Source organism: Myotis yumanensis, unplaced genomic scaffold (genome assembly GCF_028538775.1).
Source record: "Myotis yumanensis isolate MYYU_CA2020_CCGP unplaced genomic scaffold, mMyoYum1.0.hap1 SCAF_10, whole genome shotgun sequence".
Taxonomy (NCBI): domain Eukaryota; kingdom Metazoa; phylum Chordata; class Mammalia; order Chiroptera; family Vespertilionidae; genus Myotis; species Myotis yumanensis.
Window position 1 is genome coordinate 16,433,214 of NW_027223761.1, and position 24,483 is coordinate 16,457,696.

The 24,483-nt window shown below is 35.4% G+C and overlaps 1 protein-coding gene across 17 annotated transcripts in view; it reads right to left on the reverse strand.

The window, feature by feature from the left end:
* PHF21A (PHD finger protein 21A) overlaps positions 1-24,483 on the reverse strand; it is a 171,216-nt gene that overhangs the window by 120,331 nt on the left and 26,402 nt on the right. For 14 of the 17 annotated variants that reach the window (XM_070427871.1, XM_070427880.1, XM_070427883.1 and 11 more), the window contains 4 exons: positions 22,313-22,353; positions 14,816-14,959; positions 9,858-9,890; positions 6,023-6,088 (listed from right to left, as the gene is read on the reverse strand). In XM_070427871.1, the coding sequence (XP_070283972.1) occupies positions 6,023-6,088; positions 9,858-9,890; positions 14,816-14,869 (153 nt within the window). In that variant the 5' untranslated portion in view covers positions 14,870-14,959; positions 22,313-22,353. Of the gene's footprint in view, positions 1-6,022; positions 6,089-9,857; positions 9,891-14,815; positions 14,960-20,839; positions 20,952-22,312; positions 22,354-24,483 lie in introns of all 17 variants that reach the window. The other 3 variants (XM_070427878.1, XM_070427879.1, XM_070427877.1) reach the window with 1 other exon arrangement.

Sequence of the window (24,483 nt, forward strand, 5' to 3'; positions counted from 1 at the left end):
AACAGCACTTGACCAACGTAGCCACACTGGCCAGAGCTAAGCTTCTTAAAAGAGTAGTACTTTACATGTAAGATGAAGGTGTTACATGAGATTAAGTTAGCTACCATAACTAAAACCAACAATTTCCATTCAAATAGAACTTACCTCCAAAAATATTTAGTGGACTCAATAGATACATGTCCATTAACTCCTAAAAGGCATTACCCAAACATTACATGAATAAGGAAACAGACATATAAATTATTTAATAACTCAAAAAATCTATCCAGTCTGTTAAAGGGTCAGGAAGAGAATCAAACTCCCAGTGTCCCCTCATACGAAATCCATTGTTCAAGTCACCTACTTAGCTTAAATTATGTTGTTCTATGCACCAGAAACATAATTAGTTATGACAGGAACAGAAACTTCTCTCCCAAAGGCTTCAGGATTCATTTTACTAAAATATGTTCATATTTAAAATGAGAATGGTTCCATAAATGGAAACTATTTATTAAAACCAATAAAATATTTCATCTTGTATTAGGTTACACATTAGGCAAAAAAATAGAGACTGTAATTTTTTAACATAGAGTCAGAAAAGCAAACCAATAGCAATGACCAAAGACTATGAAGAGGTCTACCTTCCAAAAAGGATTAAGAAAAACAGGAGAAAGTGAAAGAAAAACAAAACCCAAAACCAAAAGGTAACTCTGTGGAATATTATGGAATATTTGTAGCAAGGTTAAACAGCATGAAAAATATACCCGCAGAAAGCATCAGATACATATTAATCCATCTTCCAATAAGCAAAGTGCCCCACCCCCCAGGCTATCTCCTGGGAAAAACTAGATATTCTCATATATGCTGTTAATTTGAAACAGCATTTTCTGGAAATAATTAGTAAAAGTTTTTTTTCCAATACAGTAAAAGTTTTTTGTTATACCCATTGACCAAGGATGGTCAATGGATTATTACTCTCAATTCTTCATAATCTCTCTGTTATAAAATTATAATCCACACCCTTTGTCTTGGCCTAATGAAATGTTCAAAGAATTGATGCCAGCAGAGGCTTAAAACATGTTTCAGTAGTTTGGCCTGTTTGTTGCATTCAGGTTATAAGCCATGAAATGAGGATGGCCCAGGGAGCTGCTGCCCCTTCATGCTAGGTTTCAGAATGAACACTTTGGAGTGGACCTAACCCAACCTGCAGTCTGGAGGCAGGAGCAACCAACCCACCCACAAACTGAAGTAGATGTGGCTGGCCAAGTCCAGCCTCGATCAGGAGAAGTCCACGTGATCTACAGACCCAATGTGAAAATAAACACTTAGTGTTATAAGCCCCTCAATAAAACACTGGTTTGTTATACAGAACTGTCATGGCAGTAGCTGACCACTACACCCAGTAGTCTCATACCTAAGAATCTATCCCAAGGCAATCACAAAGAAACAGGTTCACAATACAAAGGTGTTTATCACAGCAATATTTATATTAGGGAAAAACTGGAAACATCCTACCATCAACTAATAAAGGATTAAATAAATTATGATCTAGCCAGACCATTAAATATTTGAAGCTACTAAATATCATGTTTTTAAAGAACATATACTTTAAATTTAAAAAGCATATAAAACAAGATGCACTGTTTTAAAAAATTATATACAAATAGAGAAAAAGATCAGTTGGATAAAATAATTCATTTAAGAAACAAATGCTTTTCTTTGCTAAATGTTATCTTATGCTAAATATTATACTAAGTATTATACTCAAAATAAAGTAAGACAAACATGTTCCCTGATTTCCTGGAAATCATAGTCAGGTGATGAAGACAGATACTTTAAAAAATGATCACATACATGTAATTCCAAACTGTAATAAGCTATTGTGGCCGAAGTTACTAATTATCGCCAGCATGTTCCCCCTTCTTACTCAGTACCACAGTCCCTGAGTTTTATTTGGCGGTAACCACTTGGAATAGATTACACTTCTGACTTTCCTTGCTCCTAGTTGACTAAATTCTGACCAATGGGATCTAATTTGGAAGTGGCCTGTGCAACTTCCAGTAAACATCCTTAAAAATAAAGGAGTTGCTCTTTGTTGCTTTTCCCCCTTCTTACCAGATGGAGCAGCTATTTTGGACTATGATGTGGAGGCTTCATACTGAGAATGGCAGGACAACAGAATAGGAGGAGCCTGGGTTCCCTGAAACTGTGGCATCACTACCACCAGCATAGTCCACCTACAGAACTTTTACATGAGAGAGAAATAAAATTCTACCTTGTTTAGGCCATTTTCAGTTTGAGTTTTTAGTCATTCAAAGCTGAACCTAATCCTAAATGGGATAGCTATAAAGGAAAAGTGAAAGGTTCAAGGAGAGATTATAATAGAAACAGTTGATTTTAACATGAGGATGGGGTTTCAGAGACAGGTCTTCTGAGAAAATAACTAAGCTGCTACCTGATGCCTGGCCAGAGAGCACCAGGAGAAGGAAGGTGGGGGTGGGGAGCAAACTGTTCAAGGAAGGGGAAATAAAAAATGCAACTACTATGGCTTAAGCCTGAATCACCACAGGATCAAGCAACATACTTTGGGATGTTAAGATTGCTCCTACAATGCACTAAAATGAAAGCAAACTACTAAAGCAACTAAGTGCTGTGCCCCCAGTACCCTGACAAGCAAAAGACCACATATGCATGTCAAAAATGAGGAGGGAGGAATGCAGAATGAAAATAAACTATGTTAAAGAAATTAATAATTGCTTTCACACTTCAGTATTAATAGTATTTAAAATAGCTGGGTTTTCAGCCCTAACCGGTTTGGCTCAGTGGATAGAGCGTCAGCCTGCGGATTCAAGGGTCCCAGGTTCGATTCCGGTCAAGGGCATGTGCCTTGGTTGCGGGCACGTCCCCAGTGGGGGGTGTGCAGGAGGCAGCTGATCGATGTTTCTAACTCTCTATCCCTATCCCTTCTTCTCTGTAAAAAAAAAATCAATAAAATATTTTTTTTAAAAAATAAAAATAAATAAAATAGCTGGATTTTCTGATTAGAGAGGTTAATATTTCACGAGGAGAATGTCATTAGACTTTTAAATGCTAACTATTCCTGATACAGACAAGAGTTGAGTGTTAATCATTTTCATTATTTCTTGTCTATTTCTAGTTATAAAGGAAACATTTATTGTGGAGAATTTAGCAAATGTATATAAGAATATAAAGAAAAAATAAACTACCTGTAAATTCATCACCTTCCAACAACATATGCTGACACTGTTTTTATACACATTTACACTTGTATACACATATATACCTACAACACACACAAAAACGGGACTGTAATGCATGTGAAGTTGCATGTGCTTTTCAATTATTTTACCATGAGCACTTCCCAATGTCACAAAAACATTTCTGAAACCATGAGAGTGATTATATAACATATACTTTCTGTAGCCAATCAAATCTAGGGATTTCCTAAGTTAAAAACTGTCAACCTGACCCCGTGGGTCAAAAGTTGACTTCAAAATCTGCCATGGAAAATTTCTATTCAGAGACCTCAAGTTCCAGTTGGAAAGCACTGGAACTTTCTAACTAAGAATTCAATAAAATTCACTAAGTTTTAGCCATGAAGGATGTTCCCTAAAGACCATATTTTTCCAAATAAAGGGTCCCATTTCATAATGTCTTGAGAAAGAAATTGAATAAGTATCAAAGATTGCAGGAGCAATAACAAATAAAAACAAATAAGTGCTCACTGTAAGAATTAATGGCTATCTGCAAATTTTGTTTTTTAATAAAGCAAAGTAAGAGAATGTATGCATCTACTGTATAATTGAATTTTCAAGTGGAATAGAAAATATTATAGAAAAATGCATATAGAAAAAGAATGGAAACAAATAATGACAAAGGGTTAATCAGTGTTAATGCTGGAATATGACATTCTTTGAAGTATTCTGTATTTACATTTTTTCTCACAACCAAAATATTAATGTTAAATTAAAATAATAGTCATGCAAGTAAGGTAATTTAGATTTTAGTTATTAAAGTTGAAGGAAAATCATTAAGTTTTCCCAGAGGCTAAGTGGATCTTGTGAGGAAAAAAGACACACAAAAAGCTGGGCATTCAGCATTAACAATTTGTTCTAAAATAATACTATTTTAAACTAAATATCAATGTTTCATGTTGGAAATAAGTCTGCGGAAGGACCAGCTTTTGAACTTTACAGCTGTGTTTCCTCAAGTACTATCCTACCTAACAATGATACATTCCCTGTTCTATCAAAAAGGCTGTTTAAATAGTTAAGCAAATAAAACTGCAAGATTGCTTTTCAGTTTCTGACTCTAGTTCTCTTTACTGACACTAGACCCATTTTTAAAAATTCTAGTTTCTAAAATTCAAACTTAGTTCAGATGACAGAATTTACCACTTGATGAAATACCTTACTGAACATAAATGGTTACAATTTTCTATTAAGCTAGACCCCTAATAGAAAAAAATTAAAGAATAAAAAGTTACAGAAATAAAGCAAATCTTTGTATCAATGCTCACAAACAAAAACTTTAGATAAATGTATTTATTTATAATTGCCCCATTTTCCTCAAATGTAGCCTTAGGTTAACTTTGTGACAACAGACCCCATCCTTACTCCACTAATCAGTTCTCAGCTGGAACACGTGAATTTTTCAGCAAATGACTCATTCATTGGCATCTTGTCAAACTAACGCTGAAACTATAGGAGGCTCAGCACTAACACAATTCTAAAGCTAGAACACTTTCACTAACACACATCATTTGGACTTCAGAGAACTGACTCACTATCAGAGTCAAATATATACTAATAAACTCTGTTTATATTTTTCCTTAAAACTTGTTCTCTACCATGCCATCTTAGCCCAATTTGAGTGTGACAATTTCCTAATCCAAAACACCTCTAGTTTCTGGAGAAGACAAGATGGGGAAACACAGTAGCTTACAACAGGAAGGGGGAGAAAAAAGCAGTTGTTCACTCAGCTGGAAAAATATTCTATTCTGAAACAGCAACAACTCATAACTATTCCACATAGTTCTCAAGATTTATTTTTCTCCTCATACACTGTAACAGAATACAATTACAAAAAAATCTCCAGAAATAAATTGCTCTCAACGCCTTTATTTCACTAAAGTTTAAAAAACAACATAAAATCTATTACTGAGAACTATTCAGTCAAAAATCTTCAATGAGATATCACTAGCATTAATTATCAATTGCAAATCAACTAATCATTTTGGTTCACACGTTCACCTCCTCCAAAATAGAAATCTGCTCCTTTTAATCAGAGGAAGGGTGGAGGAGGAACAAGAAAACAATGATTTGTCAGATTACCACAGACATTTACTTATAGCTCTTTCAACTGTCACACTCCACCTGGTGGCAGGAGCTGCCTGAATTGGTGAAGTGGAGGTCATTATACAAGAAATTCCAAAACATGCTTTCCAGATTGAAAAAGCAAGATGCTCTTCTCTTGCTCTATATAAAATAAATATAACAAGGTTTAATCAAAGTTTTTTTCACGTCAATATCTAATACAGATTAACATAAAGGTATAACAAAAACCAGAATGGGAGACCTGTATTTACTAGCAGAGTGATCTATCTACAATCATTATCTCCATGTTAGTTAAATGTTATTTCAAGTCTTCAGAACAGTAACAAGCATATCCAGCAGCTATCACGTACTCCCACTAACTTTATCTTTACCCTTTTCCTCTATGGGTAAAGTATAGAGTTTAATTAACACAGTTAACAGCAGCTTGCCACACCGCTTTTAGATATTTACCAGGAACATATACCCATGGGATACTCTAGATACTGATTTCAACCAAAAATAAAAATAGATAAACAGATCTCAAACAAAATTAAAACTGAGTCTGGCTGCCCACACTTATTTTCACACATGAGGAAAAATAGCAGTTCTCCTAGAAGCCTCAAGCAGACATATCTTTAGAACACAATGTTAAAAATACGCGCCCCCCGCAGCCCCCCGCCACACACACACACTCCTTTTTCCCCTACCTGTTTCTCACTCAAAGCTGTGATTTTGGCTTGGAGTTCATGAAGCTGTTTCTTTAAATCAGCATTCTGATTGGAAAGAAAAAATATCTGTGAGAAAGATATTTCATTTGTTAACAGAATAGTAGCAAAAAGACTTTATGCATATTGCATTACAAATGATGAAGCAAACTTAAGCATTTTAGCCAATCAAATTCATCATGCATTAAATTGTAGTCACATTACCACTACCTAATGCATAGATCCTAAATGTAGGCTCCTAACACTAGAACCTGGGCAGCTCCTTTGCAATTGCTTTAAATTATAAGAGGTTTTATATTTTAGCATATGTAAAATAGTACATCTTTCTACTAAAAATATTGTTATTCTTTGACAGAAAACCCAAAGCTCCACTAATCAGACAAAAACAGGAAAATGGAAGTTGTAAGTATCTTTGCCTTGCCTCTCCCTTATTTAGTAGAGTGCATTTGTTATTTTAGCCTAGATTTGAAAAGCTGTCAGTGCCACAAATGCCTTGACACTATATCATTCAAATGAACACAGCGACTACCAGGGCATTCTCTCAGTTTTCAAATTCTAGGATTCAAAAAAGAATACTATTTTAGATGAGATACACTGAATATGCTTGCGTTTTACTCAAGTGAAACAAAAAAAATCCAAGATTTAAAAAGCAAGATTAATGCTTAATATTGGATAGCCTACTAGCAGATTGAACACCACCCCAATGAGAGATCACTTTTTCTTCATCATCTCACATGCAATTCTTTCCATTAGCCCTGCCTGGTCTTCTATCAGGTTGGGGTACACATCCTTCCTCTCATGATTACGACACATGGTCTTTTTAAAATAAGTGTGTGTGTGTGTGTGTGTGTGTGTGTGTATATATATATATATATATATATATATATATATATATATATATATTCTATATAATAAAAGGCCAGCCACCATAAGTGTAACAACCAGAAACCAGAACCACCATGGCCCCTTGCTGGGCTGGCCCCGCCCGGCCCCCAAGCAAGTGGTTAGGGGCGATCAGGCAGGCAGGTAGAGTGGTTAGGGGTGATCAGGTAGGCAGGCCAGCGGTTAGGGGTGATCAGGTAGGCAGGTGGCCCCTCCCTGGGCTGGCCCCACCCTCCAGCAAGCAGTTAGGGGTGATCAGGCAGGCAGGCAGAGTGGTTAGGGGTGATCAGGTAGGCAGGCCAGTGGTTAGCGGTGATCAGGTGGGCAGATGCCCCCTCACAGGGCTGACCTCGCCCCCGAGCAAGTATTTAGGAGTGATAAGGTAGGCAGCAAGTGGTTAAGGGTGATCAGGTAGGCAGATGGTCCCTCGCAGGGCTGGCCCCATCCCCCAGCAAAGGAAAAGTGAGGCCCAGGCCACCGGCGGCGACTCTGTGGCAGATGTGCGGCTGGCCAGCGATTGCCCTGCAGAGGGAGGCCCAGGCCATCCAAGCCATCGCACCCCACGCCTGTCGCCTGCAGAGGGAGGCCACTGGTGGCAGGGGGAGGGGGAGACAGCGCTGCACAGATGGCAAGCAGTGGCAGCAGCAGGGGTGGGGCCAACTGCCTGCAGCCGGGGAAGGAAAGCCCTGATAGACCCTGATCTCAGGCCAGGCTTAGGGAACCTACCCAAGGGGTCCCAGATGGTGAGAGGGTACAGGCTGGGCTGAGGGACTCCCCCCGAGTGCACAAATTTTTTTGCACCGGGCCCCTAGTATGTATGTATGTATGTATGTATGTATGTAATTGTGTGTGTGTGTGTGTGTGTGTGTGTATGAAAAAAATATATATATATATAAATAAATAAATATAAATATACTAGAGGACCAGTGCACGACATTTGTGCACTGGAGGGGGGTGTATCCCTCAGCCTGGCCTGCACCCTCTCACAGTCCGGGAACCCTCGGAGGATGTCCGACTAATGGCTTAGGACTGCTCGGATATCCTTAGTGCTGCCACGGAGGTGGGAGAGGCTCCCGCCACCGCTGCTGTGCTCATCAGTTGTGAGCCCGGCTTCTGGCTGAGTGGCGCTCCCCCAGTGGGAGCACACTGACCACCAGGGGGCAGCTCCTACATTAAGTGTCTGCCCCTTGGTGGTCATTGTGCATCGTAGTGACCAGTTGTTCCCCCATTCAGTCAATTTGCATATTAGCCTTTTATTATATAGGATACACACACACACACACACACACACACACACACACACTAGAGGCCTGATGCACAAAATTTGTGCAAGAGTAGGCCTTCACAGCTGTGGTGGCTGCCTGGATCCCTTCCTCGAAGCTGTGCAGCTACCTGGATCCCTCGCACCCACGGCTGCAGCCCCGGCTTCGTCTGGAAGGTTGCCCGGAAGGATGTCTGGTCTAATTAGCATATTATGCTTTTATTATTATAGATATATAATGAAATCACCCACAAGATTGCCCAACAACTTACTGCTCCCTCAGATTTTTTGCATTAAGACTGCTGTTACCTGGCCACCAGCTCTATGGGAAATGCTAATGATTTCTAATAATATTTCAGTTGCTGATAATAAAGGTTACCATATTAAATATAAAAGAATCTATTAATCTAAGGTCTACATCCTGGTTCCCTAAATCTAATTTAAATAATATCTTTTAAAAATAAATAAACATGGAGAAGCTTCTCAAAGTTCAAATGTCAAATAGAAATTAAGTGTGGGCTATCAATGGATTGTATTAAAGCACTGGGTACAAAATTTTTTAAATGACTATTATTCCTACTTCCAAAAATCAATCTGCCCCAGTACCATTCCTCAATTCAAGAATTTATTTTACTTAAATTTACAATGAGGCATATATGGTATGTTAACAAGCTAAAGATGTATACACATACATCTGAGTACCCATCAATGGGTTTAGTTGTTTCGTGACCAGATTATGAGTCAACAAATACAAGGGAGAAATCCTAAGAGAGTCTGTACTCTCCACACTTATGACCTGTTGTCTAAGGCTGCAAAAGAGACATTGCCTGAAAAATAAATACAATCATGAAAGACAAGATAACATTCTAGGAAGATTTCTCTTCAGGGATAGAGAATAAAATGTCTAAATCAAAAACTCCTATGAGAGCCCAGCTGGCATGGCTCATTGATTGAGCATCAACCTATGAACCAGGAGGTCACGGGTTCAATTCCCAGTCAGGGCACATGCCTGGGTTGTGGGCTTGATTCCCATTGAAGGGTTTGCAGGAGGCAGCCAATCAATGATTCTCTCCCATCATTGAGGTTTCTCTTTCTCTCTCCCTTCTTCTCTGAAATCAATAAAAAAAATATTTTTTTAAAACTCATATGAGAATTTTAAAAAAAATTAACACTTGCTGGATTAAGGGCTCTTTCAAAAATTAAAAAAAATTAAATGCTTTTTAAAACGTATTCTAAAATTCTTACCCTGAATATAGTGTGATTAAGTATTTAAATGTTCTGTACTATATCTCTACTATAAACTCTGAGAAAATAAGAATGGTTCTGGGTTTTACTCCATACTTGTGAGATTATAGAAAGCCTCACAAACTGATTTTGAGTAAGTGGGCTTATAGAAATGAAATTTAAACTCTCAACTTTCCCCCCAAAATACTCAAAGCAATTAACACAAAAGCAAGTAATAGTAACAAAGATGAAATGATAGCTATATTATAAGATAATAACTGGATTTTTGTAAACCCTTAAAACATAAGACCAATATGCTAATATAATTGCTGTGAGAGATAAGATAGTTTTTAAAAACTTATGTACTGGTCTATATTTTAGTATTTTAATGATCACTTTGCTTTACATTATTTTAATTTAAAAATTAAATGAATTAAAATAGTATTTTACCTGTGGATCCTGTTTCATCTGAGCAACCAGTTTCTGGTAATAAAGAGAAAAAGAGCCATCAGTCTTCCATATTAACTCACTATGGCAAATCAGGTTTGGCCCCCCCAAATATAGAGTTTTATGATTCACACACACACAAAAATGAGCAATACCACAATCAGAACAAAAAGCTTCTGTGATCTATATAAAAGGTTAATAAGACACTCCTCTTAATATAGGGGGGAGGGGGAATAATCAAACTACCACTTTATATTTGAAATGAAATGCACCTGCTTTTTAACAAATTTGAAAATGGGATGAGGGTGGGGAGTGGAGTTTAAAAGGCAATTTAAACAAGCTGTATGCTCCATAAGCCAAACATCTCTTTAAAATGTTGTCATTGGGTAGAGTCCTAAATAAGGCCTACAAAGAAGCTGCTCCCATACAGAACAGGCCTGTCCGTATACAGCAAAGTGCAGAGGCGCCCAGTGTCAGATCTGACTTTGCCACTGTCTTCTCCATGCGGGGGGGTGGGGGTGGGTGGGGGGAGATGGGATGTACTCAGTAGGGCAATGAGGCTCAGTATTTGAGAGTAAAGAAGTGAAGGAACAATAATGCAAAACTCTACCTACCTGGGTTCCTCTGGGAAAGAGAGTACTACCAGAATATTGAATGAGAAAGACCTTTACTAAGGAAAACAGAAGTCCAAACAAATGAAAAACAAAGAAAATTGGATGCTGTCTGATCTAACCCAACTTCTAAAAGCATCACTGTCCAAAGATAACCATAACCAGTGAGAGAAGAACCTGAAAGATAAAGGTATATCAGAAAGCTGATTCCTAAAAGTCATCTGGAAATAAGCTATTCCCCAAGTGAATCCATATAACTAAAAATCTGTCCCTCTTTTGGGTAACAAGGCACTTTTAAATTTTGTTAGTCATAAAATAAAATCTAATATGTACTATATACTTATCTACCTTCTTACATTTAAAACTGTTAGCTTTGTGGCCCCGTCAATGTGACTCAATGGCTGAGCGTCGATCCATGAACCAGGAGGTCATGGTTCCATTCCAGGTCAGGGCATATACCCGGGTTGTGGGCTCGATCCCCAGTAGGGGGCGTGCAGGAGGCAGCCAATCAATGATTCTCTCTCAGCATTGATGTTTCTCTCTCTCTCTCTCCCTGTCCTTTTCGCTCTCTGAAATTAATTTAAAAAATATTTTTAAAAACCTGTCAGCTTTTATTGTATAATCTTCAGTAAATGACTTCTAACATTTATTCTAGTTGGTCAAAAGCCTTACTTCACATGCTGAGCTACATTCTAGAAAGCTGAAGTTGCCAACCATGTGACCTCCAAATACACAAGTATGTATGTTACTATACATGTTACTTCACATGTGACAATAGTAACTCTTGTGTATCCTGGTCTTAATAACAAAATAGTAATAACACACATTCCAAGAGCTCAGTGAAATTGAACAGCAAGGCTTTTATACATATGCATTTTTACTAACACCGCTTAAAGGCTGACCACACTCTTCAATTTGGTTTTCCTTTCGATTTGATTACCACAAGTTGACAACTATACTAAAATTGCCTTTTTAAAGCTAAAACGGATTTTCTTCCACGACACTAGAATTTAAAAGCTGACTGATAACCACACTAAGTCTCCACCTCTGAGGAAATAACTTTTCTATCTGTAAGCAGTCAAGCTGCATTTTACATCATCAGAGGCAGGACTGAACATGCTGGGCAACTTAACTAGACCATCCAAATTCCTAGTGACTCTAAGCTGACACTGTGTTATCAAACTTAGGTTACTTTCTAAAGGACTAGTATGCATGCATATAAGCATAACCAATGGACACAAGACACTGGGGATTAGGGGAGGCCGGGGGAAGGTCAAGGGGGGGCGGGGAAGGAGACATATGTACTACTCTTTGTAATATTTTAAGCAATAAAACAAAATTTAAAAAAGAATATAATTTTTCATGAGGACATACTTTATACCAAGGGCTGGCAAACTACAGCCTACAGGCAAATCTGGCCACCCACCTGTTTTTGTAAATAAAGTTTTACATGGGACACAGTCATCCCATTCATTTATATGTTGTCTATGGCTGCTTTGTCTGTACAGCAGCAGAGCAGAGTAGTTGCGACAGAAACCATAAGTGACTTACAAAAGTATAAAATATATTCATTTACTATCTGGCCCTTTACAGAAAATATTGCTAACTTCTGCTTTATACTCTTCTGTTCCATGTAGAGTAAATATTCTGAAAGTTTAAATATGGCTTTTATCAATTCTGCATAAGAATCATCAAAAAGGCAATTTCTCAAAAAAGGATGAGATGCCCATCACAAGCCATTATTATTTAAACATTTATCCAACATCAAACATGTGCACATTGCTACTTTTACTGTCTCCCTACCCATAAAAAACAAAAATGTATTTCTGTGACACAATACCAGGTAGTTTCATAACATACTTTCTATCCAGTAAGCTCAATCTCAGTTCTAACTTCATCCCATAACTAGAAATGCACCAAGGGGTGAATTATGTCCCAGCTTAAGAGCCAGTGCCTACTTTGGTGTCATTCCAGGCATCCCTGAACTTGTCATGATCGGTGATCATGCAGGTTACCACATATCTCATCAGAACAACAAAATCCAATTTACAAACAAGGCATGTCACTTGGATTTATTTATAAAACTTAATTTTTTTTTAAAAGAGAAAAGTAAAAGTAAAAAAAACAGAAAAGTATTCTAAATGTAATTGGAATAAAAATATAGAGTGTATATGTTAAAATACTATCAATAAATGTTTATTATTACAAAAACAAAATGTATAATAAAGGATGAATATAAATGCTATTAACTTTATGCTAAAAATAAATATATAACATAGATAGTTAATGTGAATATTAAGATAGTGTTTGGGATAACTTTCTGAAGAATTTTATATCCCTTTTGAGTCAACAAATGTAATTTTAAAATGTAAATTAAATTTTAAAACAAAATTAAGCATTATATTTTTTCATAATTATTTTCATAAAATTAGTATGCTTGAGTTAAAACATGAAACAAAATAATATTTTAAAACTCTACTTAATTTTTAGTAATTTAGTTCAATTTAGGTCATGAGTCTTTCATGAAAATCTTATTGGGATTTGTTCAGATCTTGTGAGGATGAACTAAAAGCAGAATATCAACTTTGTCATCTCAAAATTTCTTGAGAGGAGGAATATTTCCAAAAATCACATACAACCTCATTATATTATCTCTGATGCATGCAACTTTCAGATTGATTACTGTTTTCTAGAAATTTATTCTACGAGGATGTCAGCTTCGAACAAATTGTGAACTTAACTGTCATCATTTGCCATACAGCCAAATTGGGTATCAGTACACCTCTATGTTAAAAAAGTTCTGTCCAGCCCGGCCAGCGTGGTTCAGTGGTTCAGCGTTGACCTATGAACCAGGGTTCGATTCCTAGTCTGGGCATATGCCCGGGTTGCAGACTCAAATCCCCAGTGTGGGGGGTGCAGGAGGCAGTCAATCAATGATTCTCTTTCATCATTAATGTTTCTTTCTCTCTCCCTTCCTCTGAAATCAATAAAACAATATATTTTTAAAAAATACTTTTGTCCTGGAAAAGACAAGCTTGTTTTTGTAAACAAATTTTTATTCTCCTCCATTAGTAACAGAAGCAAAGCCAAATAAAACAAAATGTGCTTATTTTATTATAAACTAAATTGAAATAGATAACTTATTTATTACATACTAAATTTCTTAAAGTTACCATAAAAACAAAACACACTTCACACAGAGAAACCTGCCTGTACACAGCAAACTATAACACTACTGCTGAGCAAGAGTTTATTTTAACAAGATCCAAAGTAGCAGAACATACAGACTTAAGGTAAAAAGTATGTGTGTGTTTGTGTCTATATATATACATGTATAGATTATATATACTTTTGAAGCTTTCCTATAAATTCTCTTCCATTAATTCTGAGCAACTTGCAAATTCAGTAGTTACCAAAAGTCCAAGGTGTTCTTCCAACAATTTCAGAAATTAACCTTACATTAGACTAGTCAGATAAAACAAAGGAAAACATACCTAAGAACAAACACCTTTAAAAAACATTTCCTTTCTCCTATTCCAACACTCCAAACATTCAAAAGTATTTAATTCATCGTCATTTATCACTTTTTATTAACCAAACATTACATATGTGTATGTCTTAAACCTAGTACCACATTCAGATAATGTATAGAATACAGAAAGATATAAAACAGTGATATTCTGTTTATACAAAAATGTTAATGATTTAGTTATTTAAGGATAGCTTTTTATATTAGTTAGTTATATGAAATAAAATATTCTATATACTTAATGTATAAATTATATTTAGTATACAATGTATTTTATTAAAAATATTGTCATATAATCAGATATATTTTTAAATTTCCATATTTTAATGGTTTAGCCTAAGTACCTGAGGTAAAATGTAAGAATTGTGAAATTTAAACATCTGTGAAAGTAATCACATTATCTTTACTAATGACTAGAATAGAGGTATAAAAGTAAATGAGTAAAAACTTTGATATACATGGTAGTCAAGTCAAACATGTCTCATTTAAAATATACAAGTCATAAGTCACATGAACAAAGTCCCTCAGATTAAAAAAAAAATCACCCCAGAAAAAAATTCTTTTTTAATGCCTTTGGTATATAAAAAAATATTTGTGGTTCATTTCTGTATAAAGGAAATCAGGAATATTTCACTGAAGTTCTTAAAAGTATTATCAATGAGTTTATTGAGTAGTGATAAAAAGCAAATGGCATGACTGTTGGGCAATAACTGTGTGAAAGATGATTAACAATTTGTACTAAAAATCAGAGATGGGCCTGTTTACTCATCTTAACCATTACTTAATAACATGATGTGGAATAAGACAATAATGCAACATACCTGGTGAACCTGAATTTCCACTTTAAGAGCTTCCTGTAGAGTCTGCAACTCCATCCTCCACCTTCTCCACTTTCTCTTATGTCTGCTAATTCTATAGTTTCTTCAGCCTCCGTTTAAAATAACAAACTCCTCTTCTCACTGCAGCTGCAGAGATCAATCAATGTTTTGGATCATTATGTTAGGTATAAAGGAAATATTCATGTTAAATACAATACATTTATAATAGTTGAAAAATATTTGATTCTCTAGCACAGGACAAGAAATTTCCCAAACAGATTTCTTTTCAAAACGAGTACTTTTGTAGTGAATTGATAAAAAAACTTTCTGGGTTTTATTATTTGAACATTCCTCTACACTACAGAACACTTCAAAGAAGAAAGGGGAAAATCAGTGTTTAACCTGGTCATGAAAACAGCTATGCACCTCCTACGTGCTCAGTACCATACTACACACTAAATTCTGAGGCTACAGAGCTCAACAAGACCCCCTCTGCCCTAAAAGAGTTGGGAATTTAGAGGGGGAGACTACAACCATCCAAGACTCACTTCACATTCTGTCTTTAGAAAGAGACACATAACAACAGGGTCATGCATTTTTCAACATCCCAAAGAGGGAACTGGAAAGTTAAGGATCTCTCAGAGGTTACAGAAGGCCAAAGTACTTTCATTTGGATGAACTTATACTGTATTTAAAAAATTTTTAAAAACTGAAAATGGGAAAACTTCACTGAAGTTTACACTCAACAAATTAATACTTTACACAAAGACAAGGCAATGTAACTATGTTTCCCACAAAGTTATAAAAGCAGTATTAAAAATGAATCTATTGTGCACAATAGATGAGGTGGTCTAGCAATGGAACAGACGTTTCCAGCTTTACAACGAACACTATCTTCTTTTCGAGGCTGAGTGCATCTCTTTGGCTATGTGCATAACTGCACGTGGAGAAATGTCAAAAGTCTAGATGTATATATGAGAATCTTCCTATCCTGCTCCGCTCCTCACTACTGCAATTTAAATTAACTCAGTGGCTAAGTTCTCTTTTAATATTTTTTCTTTTTTCTTGCATGTAGCTTTTGACATGATTTTAGGTACTCTCCCAAAGCAAAGTTTGCTTCTGTCTGAATAAATTTAAACTTTTCGTCTTTGTACTTATAAAACTTGTAGTTAGGGCAACTTTTCAGCATTCTTAAAAACAGAGAAGGGAACAATCAGGAGGCTAAAATAAGCTTTACTCCCTAAACCAAGTCAATGAGATTCATAATCTTTACACTTTTTATAAATTATTTATCTATGGACAAAGTCCATTGTAAACCTACATTTTCTTAAAACTTTTTTAAAACCTGATTTGACAGTTATAATAAAATCATTAACTATAGACTATATAGTTGTCAATATTAGTTTTTATTATATTTGCTTACCCTCACTAGGCTTAAAACATCAATACTGATAATCTCTCCCCTAGGGTTTATACATTGCTTTGAAGCATAAAAATACTCTAACTTAAAATAACAATAAATTTCAAAAGTGTAAAATTCCTTCAAACTCACTTGTGGAGGCTTGAAAAGGATTATTGTACAATAATATTATCAACCAAAAATTTTATAAAGATGATATGTTTAGGGGATATAATTTGGAAAAGAAGATATACTTTGATGAACAAACCTGGGCTTTTCAGCTACTTATTATCTTAGAAAATCTTTGGAACTATAATAAATAAATAAACAAACAAACATAAGAATCATTAAGTTACTGACTTAGACCAAGGTTTTTGTTATGTAAGTTTACATTACATACAAAATCACATGTTAAAACTACACAGCCATTTCCATTTTAAATACTAAAATAATCTCTCTACTAAAATTGACTTACATACTCAAGTTCTTCCTGAAAACAGTACTTAAATTAGTTTTAATTTTACAGAAAATGTATCAAAAAATGATCACAATATTTGTCAAATTAAAAATCATCTTGAAGTTAAAGGGGTATTTTCAACAATAGAAAGGCCATAGTTTATTTTATTGGTAGTTAACATATAATGTCATAGCTCAACTCAACTCATACAAACAGCAAGTTAAAAACATGGAGAACTTAGAATATAAACAACAAAGAGTTAACATATTTTACAGGTAGAATGGTCACAAATTAATTTTTAAAAACTAAAAAAGCAGTTCACTAAAGAAGAAATAACAACGATCAACAAACATGAAAAACACCCACCTTCAATAGTCATTGAAGTGTACATCTTAAGAAGATAAGTTTTGTCTATCGAACTGACAAAGACTTATAAAATAGTAATACCATGAGTGTTCTAGAGTTTGGGTCAGGTGGCACTTTCATAATTTGCCATTGGTTATCTCTGGGAGTGGGTAGTACTAAGGGTTATTTACGTTCTTATTTTCAGAGTATAAAAATTTCAAATTTTTCTATATTTTGCTATTTAAAAATATGCACTTATTTTTAAATAACAAAAAATTAACTGAGGAATGCTAGATAAAGCATCAGAAACTTTTATACTGAGGAAATAAAATGTTCAGAAAACGAAAAAGTAAAACCTGGAGGCTCTAAATGTCAGAGTGCCTGGCAGGATAAGAAGCCTGCAGCTCACGTTACTGAGGAGCTGACAGCTTTTACTTCTTTCATCAGATTGTTGTCTACTTATTAGAGATCTACAGACACATATTTTATTTGTCAAGAACTCTAAAGGCTAATTACTCATTTTATTTCAAAATAAAACATTTAAAAGAAGGGTTAAAAAGGTAGTGACCTGTTATAGAGAAAAATTTATGAGGGATTAGAAGATATATTTGATATCCTTCTTCAAAAGGGCTTGTTGTGGATAGCAATTTTAAGAGATTGGTCTCTGCCTAAATGAACAAATTATATACACATATTTATAGCTTACAAAAACAATGCAAGCACATGTTGAATCCTTCTTAAAAATATTTTGGGGGCTTAGACAACTCATGCAGCCGTCATGTGAAGATCATTTGGGGACACTTTATAACATCATAAAGAAGGTATGATTTTGTTAAATCTGAAAAAGATGATTTATCATACTTTGACCAACTCTAATAAGTTCTAAATAACAAATAAGTTGTAGGTACAAATAAACAGCTTCACAAAATAGTAATAGACACATTTTATTGAAGTACAATGCCTTTCACCATCCAACAGCTCTAAATGCCACCATCAGAAAGGACAATTGCCTGGCACAAAATATCAACATTTGTTATCTTCAAAACTATACATTATCAAACCACTGGGACACCTAATAGCCTCTCACCTTCAAATAATAAAAAAACCAAAAACATAGACAAATAAAAACTCCACCCACCAACCATTCAAAACAATAATCAAGTCTCACTGAGAAAGGCAGCTGTGATGTATGGAAAGAACGCTGTCTGTCCCCAAAAACAAACAAAAAAACTGATTCCACTTACTCACCATGTAATCACTCTCAGCCTCAGGGTTTTTAAAATTTGTTTGTATGTTTGCTTATAAATCAGGAAAATGGGAACAGTACCGCCTACTTCATAAAAATGGTATGAGGTTTGAATAAGGTAAATACCATGTGAAAAGCCCTTTGTAAACTGTAAGGTCCTATGCTATTCCTAACACACTTAGTGCTTCTATTCAGGCACATAACTTTTTTATTAACTTCTCAACACATTAGATTGCTGAGAGGATAGTATGCTTTCCTATTTTTAAATTTTCTAAAAAAGCTGGCTAACATCAACAAATCGACAAACAACAAGTGCTGGCGAGGATGTGGAGAAAAAGGAACCCTCTTGCACTGCTGGTGGGAATGCAGACTGGTGCAGCCACTGTGGAAAACAGTATGGCATTTCCTCAAAAAATTAAAAATAAAACTTCCATTTGACCCAGTAATCCCACTTTTAGGAATATATCCCAAGAAAACAGAAACACCAATCAGAAAGGATATATGCACCTCTATGGTCATAGCAGCACAAATTACCATAGCTAAGATTTGGAAACAGCCAAAGTGCCCATTAGCAGATGAGTGGACTAGAAAACTGTGGCACATCTACACAATGGAATACTATGCTGCTGTAGAAAAAAGGAGTTCTTACCATTTGCAATAGCATGGATAGAACTGGAGAGCATTATGCTAAGCGAAATAAGCCAGTCAGAGAAAGATAAATATCACATGATCTCACTCATTTGTAGAATATAATGAACAACATAAACTGATGAACAAAAATAGAACCAGAGTCATAGAAGGATCGAATAGACTGACCAACCTATGAGGGAAGGTGGGAGGTGAGGGGGTAAGAGATCATCCAAAGGACTTGTATCCATGCATATGAGCATAACCAATAGACACAGAGAGTAGGGGGGTGAGGGCATGTGCTGGGGAGTGGGGGCAGCCGGGGAGAGGTCAATGGGGCGGGGAAAGGAGACTTACGTAATATTTTAAACAATAAAAATTTTTTTTTTTTTCAAAAAAGGGCTTTCCAACTATTTTTCTGGGTACAGTTCTGCTTGGAGATATGTGACTGCCAGGTCTTTCATTATGATTCTAATAAAGTTGTCATGCTGTAACTTTGAATTCACTGCTAAGAAACACTGCTCTGTTCCTGAACTGCTTATAAACCCTTTATCAATCAAAACTCCACTTGTCAACAAAGTTTCTTTAACTAACAGTAAGTCCATAATACATTGTGCCCCCAGACTGAATTCCCTAGAAACGGTTAGCTCTGTGTTCTCTATACTGTAGAATTACTTGGTGTAAGACTCCACTTTTGATCTATCATCTCAGAACAGTGTTTTGAGTAGGTATAATTTTTTAAAATATAAAAAGTAGAAAGTCTTGACAGATCAATGTATCCTTACTTGTCACATGCTTAATACTAGAATATCAGGTTTTAATTTGTGCAAAATACTATGTATCTAACATGTTAGGAGATAAAACAATAACTTTTAACTAATAGTGCTAAAAATTATCATGGATGCTAAAAATAATGAAATTATTTTAGTAATACTTATTGAAAACTAACATTTACTAACAGGAATCAATAAAAATGACATAAAAACCCAATGTGATATCTGTTATTGTTGTTTTTATGGTGGTAGCTCTTTGGTACCACTCCACAGGTCAACAACAACAAAAATGCTCCTGCACAGAGCTGGACATCTTGATTTTAGAGGCTTCTGACAAGTTTACTATATTCAAATCCTGGTATTATACTGCTGACAACAATCACTTCAACTAGTGAGATTGGTATTTCCTAACCATTAAGTTAAATTTCTACACCACACACACACACACACACACACACACACACACACACACACACACACCTAGATTTATGATGATCTGAATGTCTGAATGTGCTTGAGGAAAAAAATATACATTTTTCCCCATTTGTTTTTTTGGGAGGAGGAGGCCAGGTCTTCATTTAAAAAAAAAAAGTAATACTGACACAGATCATACCACTACAACCCAAGGGTGTGAGTGTTTTGAGTCAGGTCAAATCCCCGCAGCACCCTCCTTCCCAGGTCTGGGGCAGTGTCCTGCACCTCTCCTTACCACCAGTGTTCATTCTAACATCCCGTTTCTACCTCAGCTTCCTGGGCCCAGGCCTAGCTGGCACACACACACACTCTTCTATTTCCCACTTTTCTTTACAGAAATCAAGCATGTTTACTAAAATCATCCCAACTATACCCAATTAGAATGTTGACGTAAATTTAAAAATTCACAGAAATTCAAAATGAAGAAGGCTGGAGATCAGTGTATAAGAGCATAGTGACAATGAGGCTAAAATTTTAGAATTGGTTGCCACATTTACCAGAATACTATTTAATGACAAAAAAATAGTCCAGACAAGTGTGGCCAGAATCATATACATATTTGCTACACAAAGGTTAACACAGAGGATATGGCAGTCTTGGCATAACCAGTAAGTACTTAATAGAAGTGGAAGATATGGGAGATAGATTTCAGATCAATTTAAGGAAGAGCTAAGGATTAGAGCTGTACAAAAAAGGAATGGGTTACCTTATGAGGTAGTGGGCTCCCTGTCATTAGAAGTATTCAAGAATGCTGCATATCATATCCCCCTCTTGGAGATTCACAATGCACATTAGCATATTAAAGGTTCTGAGAAGTCCTGCAGTAAAGAAACCTGTTTAACTTTAATGCAGCATTTCCTAAATTATTTGACTACAGAACATTTTCCTACCCCCACCCAACCTCAGTAGTATTTATTCATTTCTGTGGAACTAGAGTTCCTCAGAATACATTAAAGAAAATAATGAGCTACATTTTTAAATAACTGTAATATTAAATATGTACCCGAATAACAATCTGTTAGGGATATAGGAAAAGAAATTGCCCCATTGGGTAAAAGGCTGGAAGAGAGGGCCTCTTAAGGTCCCTTTTCTAAGATTGTATGATTCTATCACATCTCAGAGTAAAGGGCGTTGGGGTCTTGATTATTTATTTAAAAAGATTCCGTGAGAGAAAGGCAAGTAAAATAAAAAGGAGTAAATGCAAGGTTAACTGGTTCAAATGCCTCCCTTTCATGTTCAAAGCCCAATCCCTACAAGGAAAGAAAGACACCTCAAGGACCCTAAATTATCAAAAAGAAGCCTTAACCAAGTATCTACTCCACACATTAAGTTAATTACTATTTGAGAGAGAGAATTAAAACAAAAAAAAATCAAAAAGGATAGCTTTGCATTAGGGGACTACCCTATTCCAGCTCTCTTGTTTGAATGTAATTTTTTATTGTAATACATGCTCTCCAAATAAGGTTAATATTTGTTTGATCCTTAGTCACTAGACTGCCCTGAGCAATCTGTGATTCTGAATTAGACGTTCAGAGAAACAATTAAGTGTGATGATTTATAAGCTGTTAAAGTAGATTTTAAAGTAGATATTAGAGAAAAAAAATGTTTACCTATATGCCCCACACTGCTACATTTCTTTTTTTTAATTTTTTCCTCTTTAAGAATTATACAAAACAACACACATTAAAAAATGTAATATCTATCATGAAGCCAATCTGACATTAAGTTTAAGCTATATATAAATGCTTTAGAGTCACAAATTTCAAAGTCAAGGTTCCCATAGTTACATTAACCTGGCCATTTTGCACATATACTAAAGCCAGGAAATTTAACAGCATATTAAGTAATACAAAACACAATGGGAACCTTAACTTTTGAATTTCCTGACTTGTGAATTTTCAGCTCTAACCACTGCATTAAGGACATTTTTGACACAGGGGACCTTTACATTTTAACAGGTTATTGAATGCAGGAACATGCAAGCCTAGCAGTATTATTAGAAACACAAATGCATTTGAGATTTGGCTACATGAAATTAGACAAAACTTTACTTTCACTTGGTGCAAACAGCAAAGCCTCATTTCTGGGAAGAGAGCTTTTTTGCAAAAATTCACTGAACAGTTGAATTATTATCCAACTAGCATCAGGAACACCTTGCCTGCCTGGCAAAAGTACTTACCAATTTTGGGGAAACTGGCCCTCCTTCAGCACTCTTGCTCCCTATAACAGAAGGGGAAAATGAAATTAGATGACAAACACAGATTTATGACATGTCATCAAAAGCGGAAGGACCTAAAGATCTCTATCTGATTTTAAGAAGAAAAAAACAAAACACACAAAAATCTCCAAAGCACTAAAACCCAAAAGAAAGGAAGAGATAGGTAGTTTTTACAGCAAGAAAGAATTCAAGGGCAGTTAAATCTCTAATTTTCCAGTTTTTTCACTTTTCCACACTTTTTTCAAGATAAGGAAAAGTTGATTTTCCTTTCCTAAGAGACACACAGAAATGAAATGCACCTCATCTAAACAACACACAAATATACTCTCATGCCCAACAAATGACCTTCACTGTTTGTTGTTTTATATTAACAAATTGAGCTAACATCATTGGCCCTTAGTTTGATCTACGTAAAAGGCCTTTTTTCAATTAATCTTGAAATGGACTTGTCTTCTATGAGGCTTTAAAATTCACAGCATTTTATATGTATAGCCATAATTTTAACTAAACTTTTCATTCACATTCTTAAAGTCTCACTGTTTTAGATTATAAACCATCTATATATATAAAGGCCCAGCGACCGAACAGTGGAACGACCAGACAACCAGTCACTATGACATGCACTGACCACCAGGGTTCAGACACTCAATGCAGGAGCTGCCCCCTGGTGGTCAGTGCACTCGCACAGTGGGAGTGCCACTTGGCTGACCAGGATGAAGCAGCACTCCCACAAGGGGCCAATCCCTGCAGGCTATGCCCCCCACCAGTGCACAAACGTGTGCACTGGGCCTCTAGTGTAATGTAAAAGTGACTTTCTCTACGCCACTTATTAAATCAGTGGGAAAAAAGTCAGGGAAAAATAATCAAGGTTTTGGGATCCCAATCCAATGCTTAGTGATGCTTTTATCAATTGTGTTTTCAAAAGATTAATAAACTTCATTAAGTTGACTTCAAGGTGAGAAAAGTCAAGCCAGGCTATACTGTGTCCTTTTAACTCTTCCTGCCCCCAATTTTTCTCTCTCAAAAAAAATTAGGAAACACAAATTTAAACTTCCCCCCTAATATTTTAGTATTAAATTATTTAAACTCCACATACCATGCTCTACACCTACAAATACCCTCCTTATGCTTTAAACATAGTACGTTTGTTGACTGATGTCACTTCAATAATGGTCTCATTTCCTCAAGGGATATTTTAAGAAGTCTTCATGTCAGATTATAAAATTTTTATTTAATCATATGCAGTCATACCAAACATATAGTAATTTAAAGGGCCTGAATTTGTGCAGTTAACATTCATTTCCAAAATGTTCCATCCTGCCTTTTCTTTAGTAGCAGTACTTTTTTAAAGTTCTCAATTCCATATAAAATGGCAATTTCAATGACCAAGATTAGAAAAACTCTCAAACAAAAGAAAAATCATGCAAAAATCTATAGAATAATATGGTTATTAAAAAGTGGATTCTTAACAATTTTGAATTGTTAACAATGTGTGGTGATGATATTAACTAAGTCTATTGTAATAATCATTTCACAATACATACATATATCAAATAATTATGATGTATTTCTAAAACGAATACAATGTTATATGTCAATAATATCTTAGTTTTAAAGAGTAGATTCTTAACATTATGGATACCTACAGATTCTGTAGCACTTAAAATAGTACCATGCACATAGCAAATGCTCAGTAAATATTTGTTAAATGAATGAATTCACTGAGTGGACCCTTAACTCTCTGTTGCAGGTTTATTTTCTTGTTAGTTTTTTCATGCTGGGGATAATTTGTTATGCATCAATCCCCCACAGCATTATTTGTCAATGAATGACTTTGAACAAAAACGTTTAAGAATTATTACAATTTTAAAATATCATGAAAAGGAAAAGCCTGATAATTTGGACTAAATTTAAATTAGAACTTCTGTTCATAAAAAAAAACCAAAAAACAAAAAACCACACACACACACACACACACAAAAAAAAACATTAAGAGAATGAAAAAGCAAACCACAGAATTAGAGATGCTAATTCCAACACATATAATAACAATGGTTTATACTCAGAATATATAAATCATGTTTAAACTCAAAGTGAGCAGACAGGATTGGATGTTAACTATCACTTACATG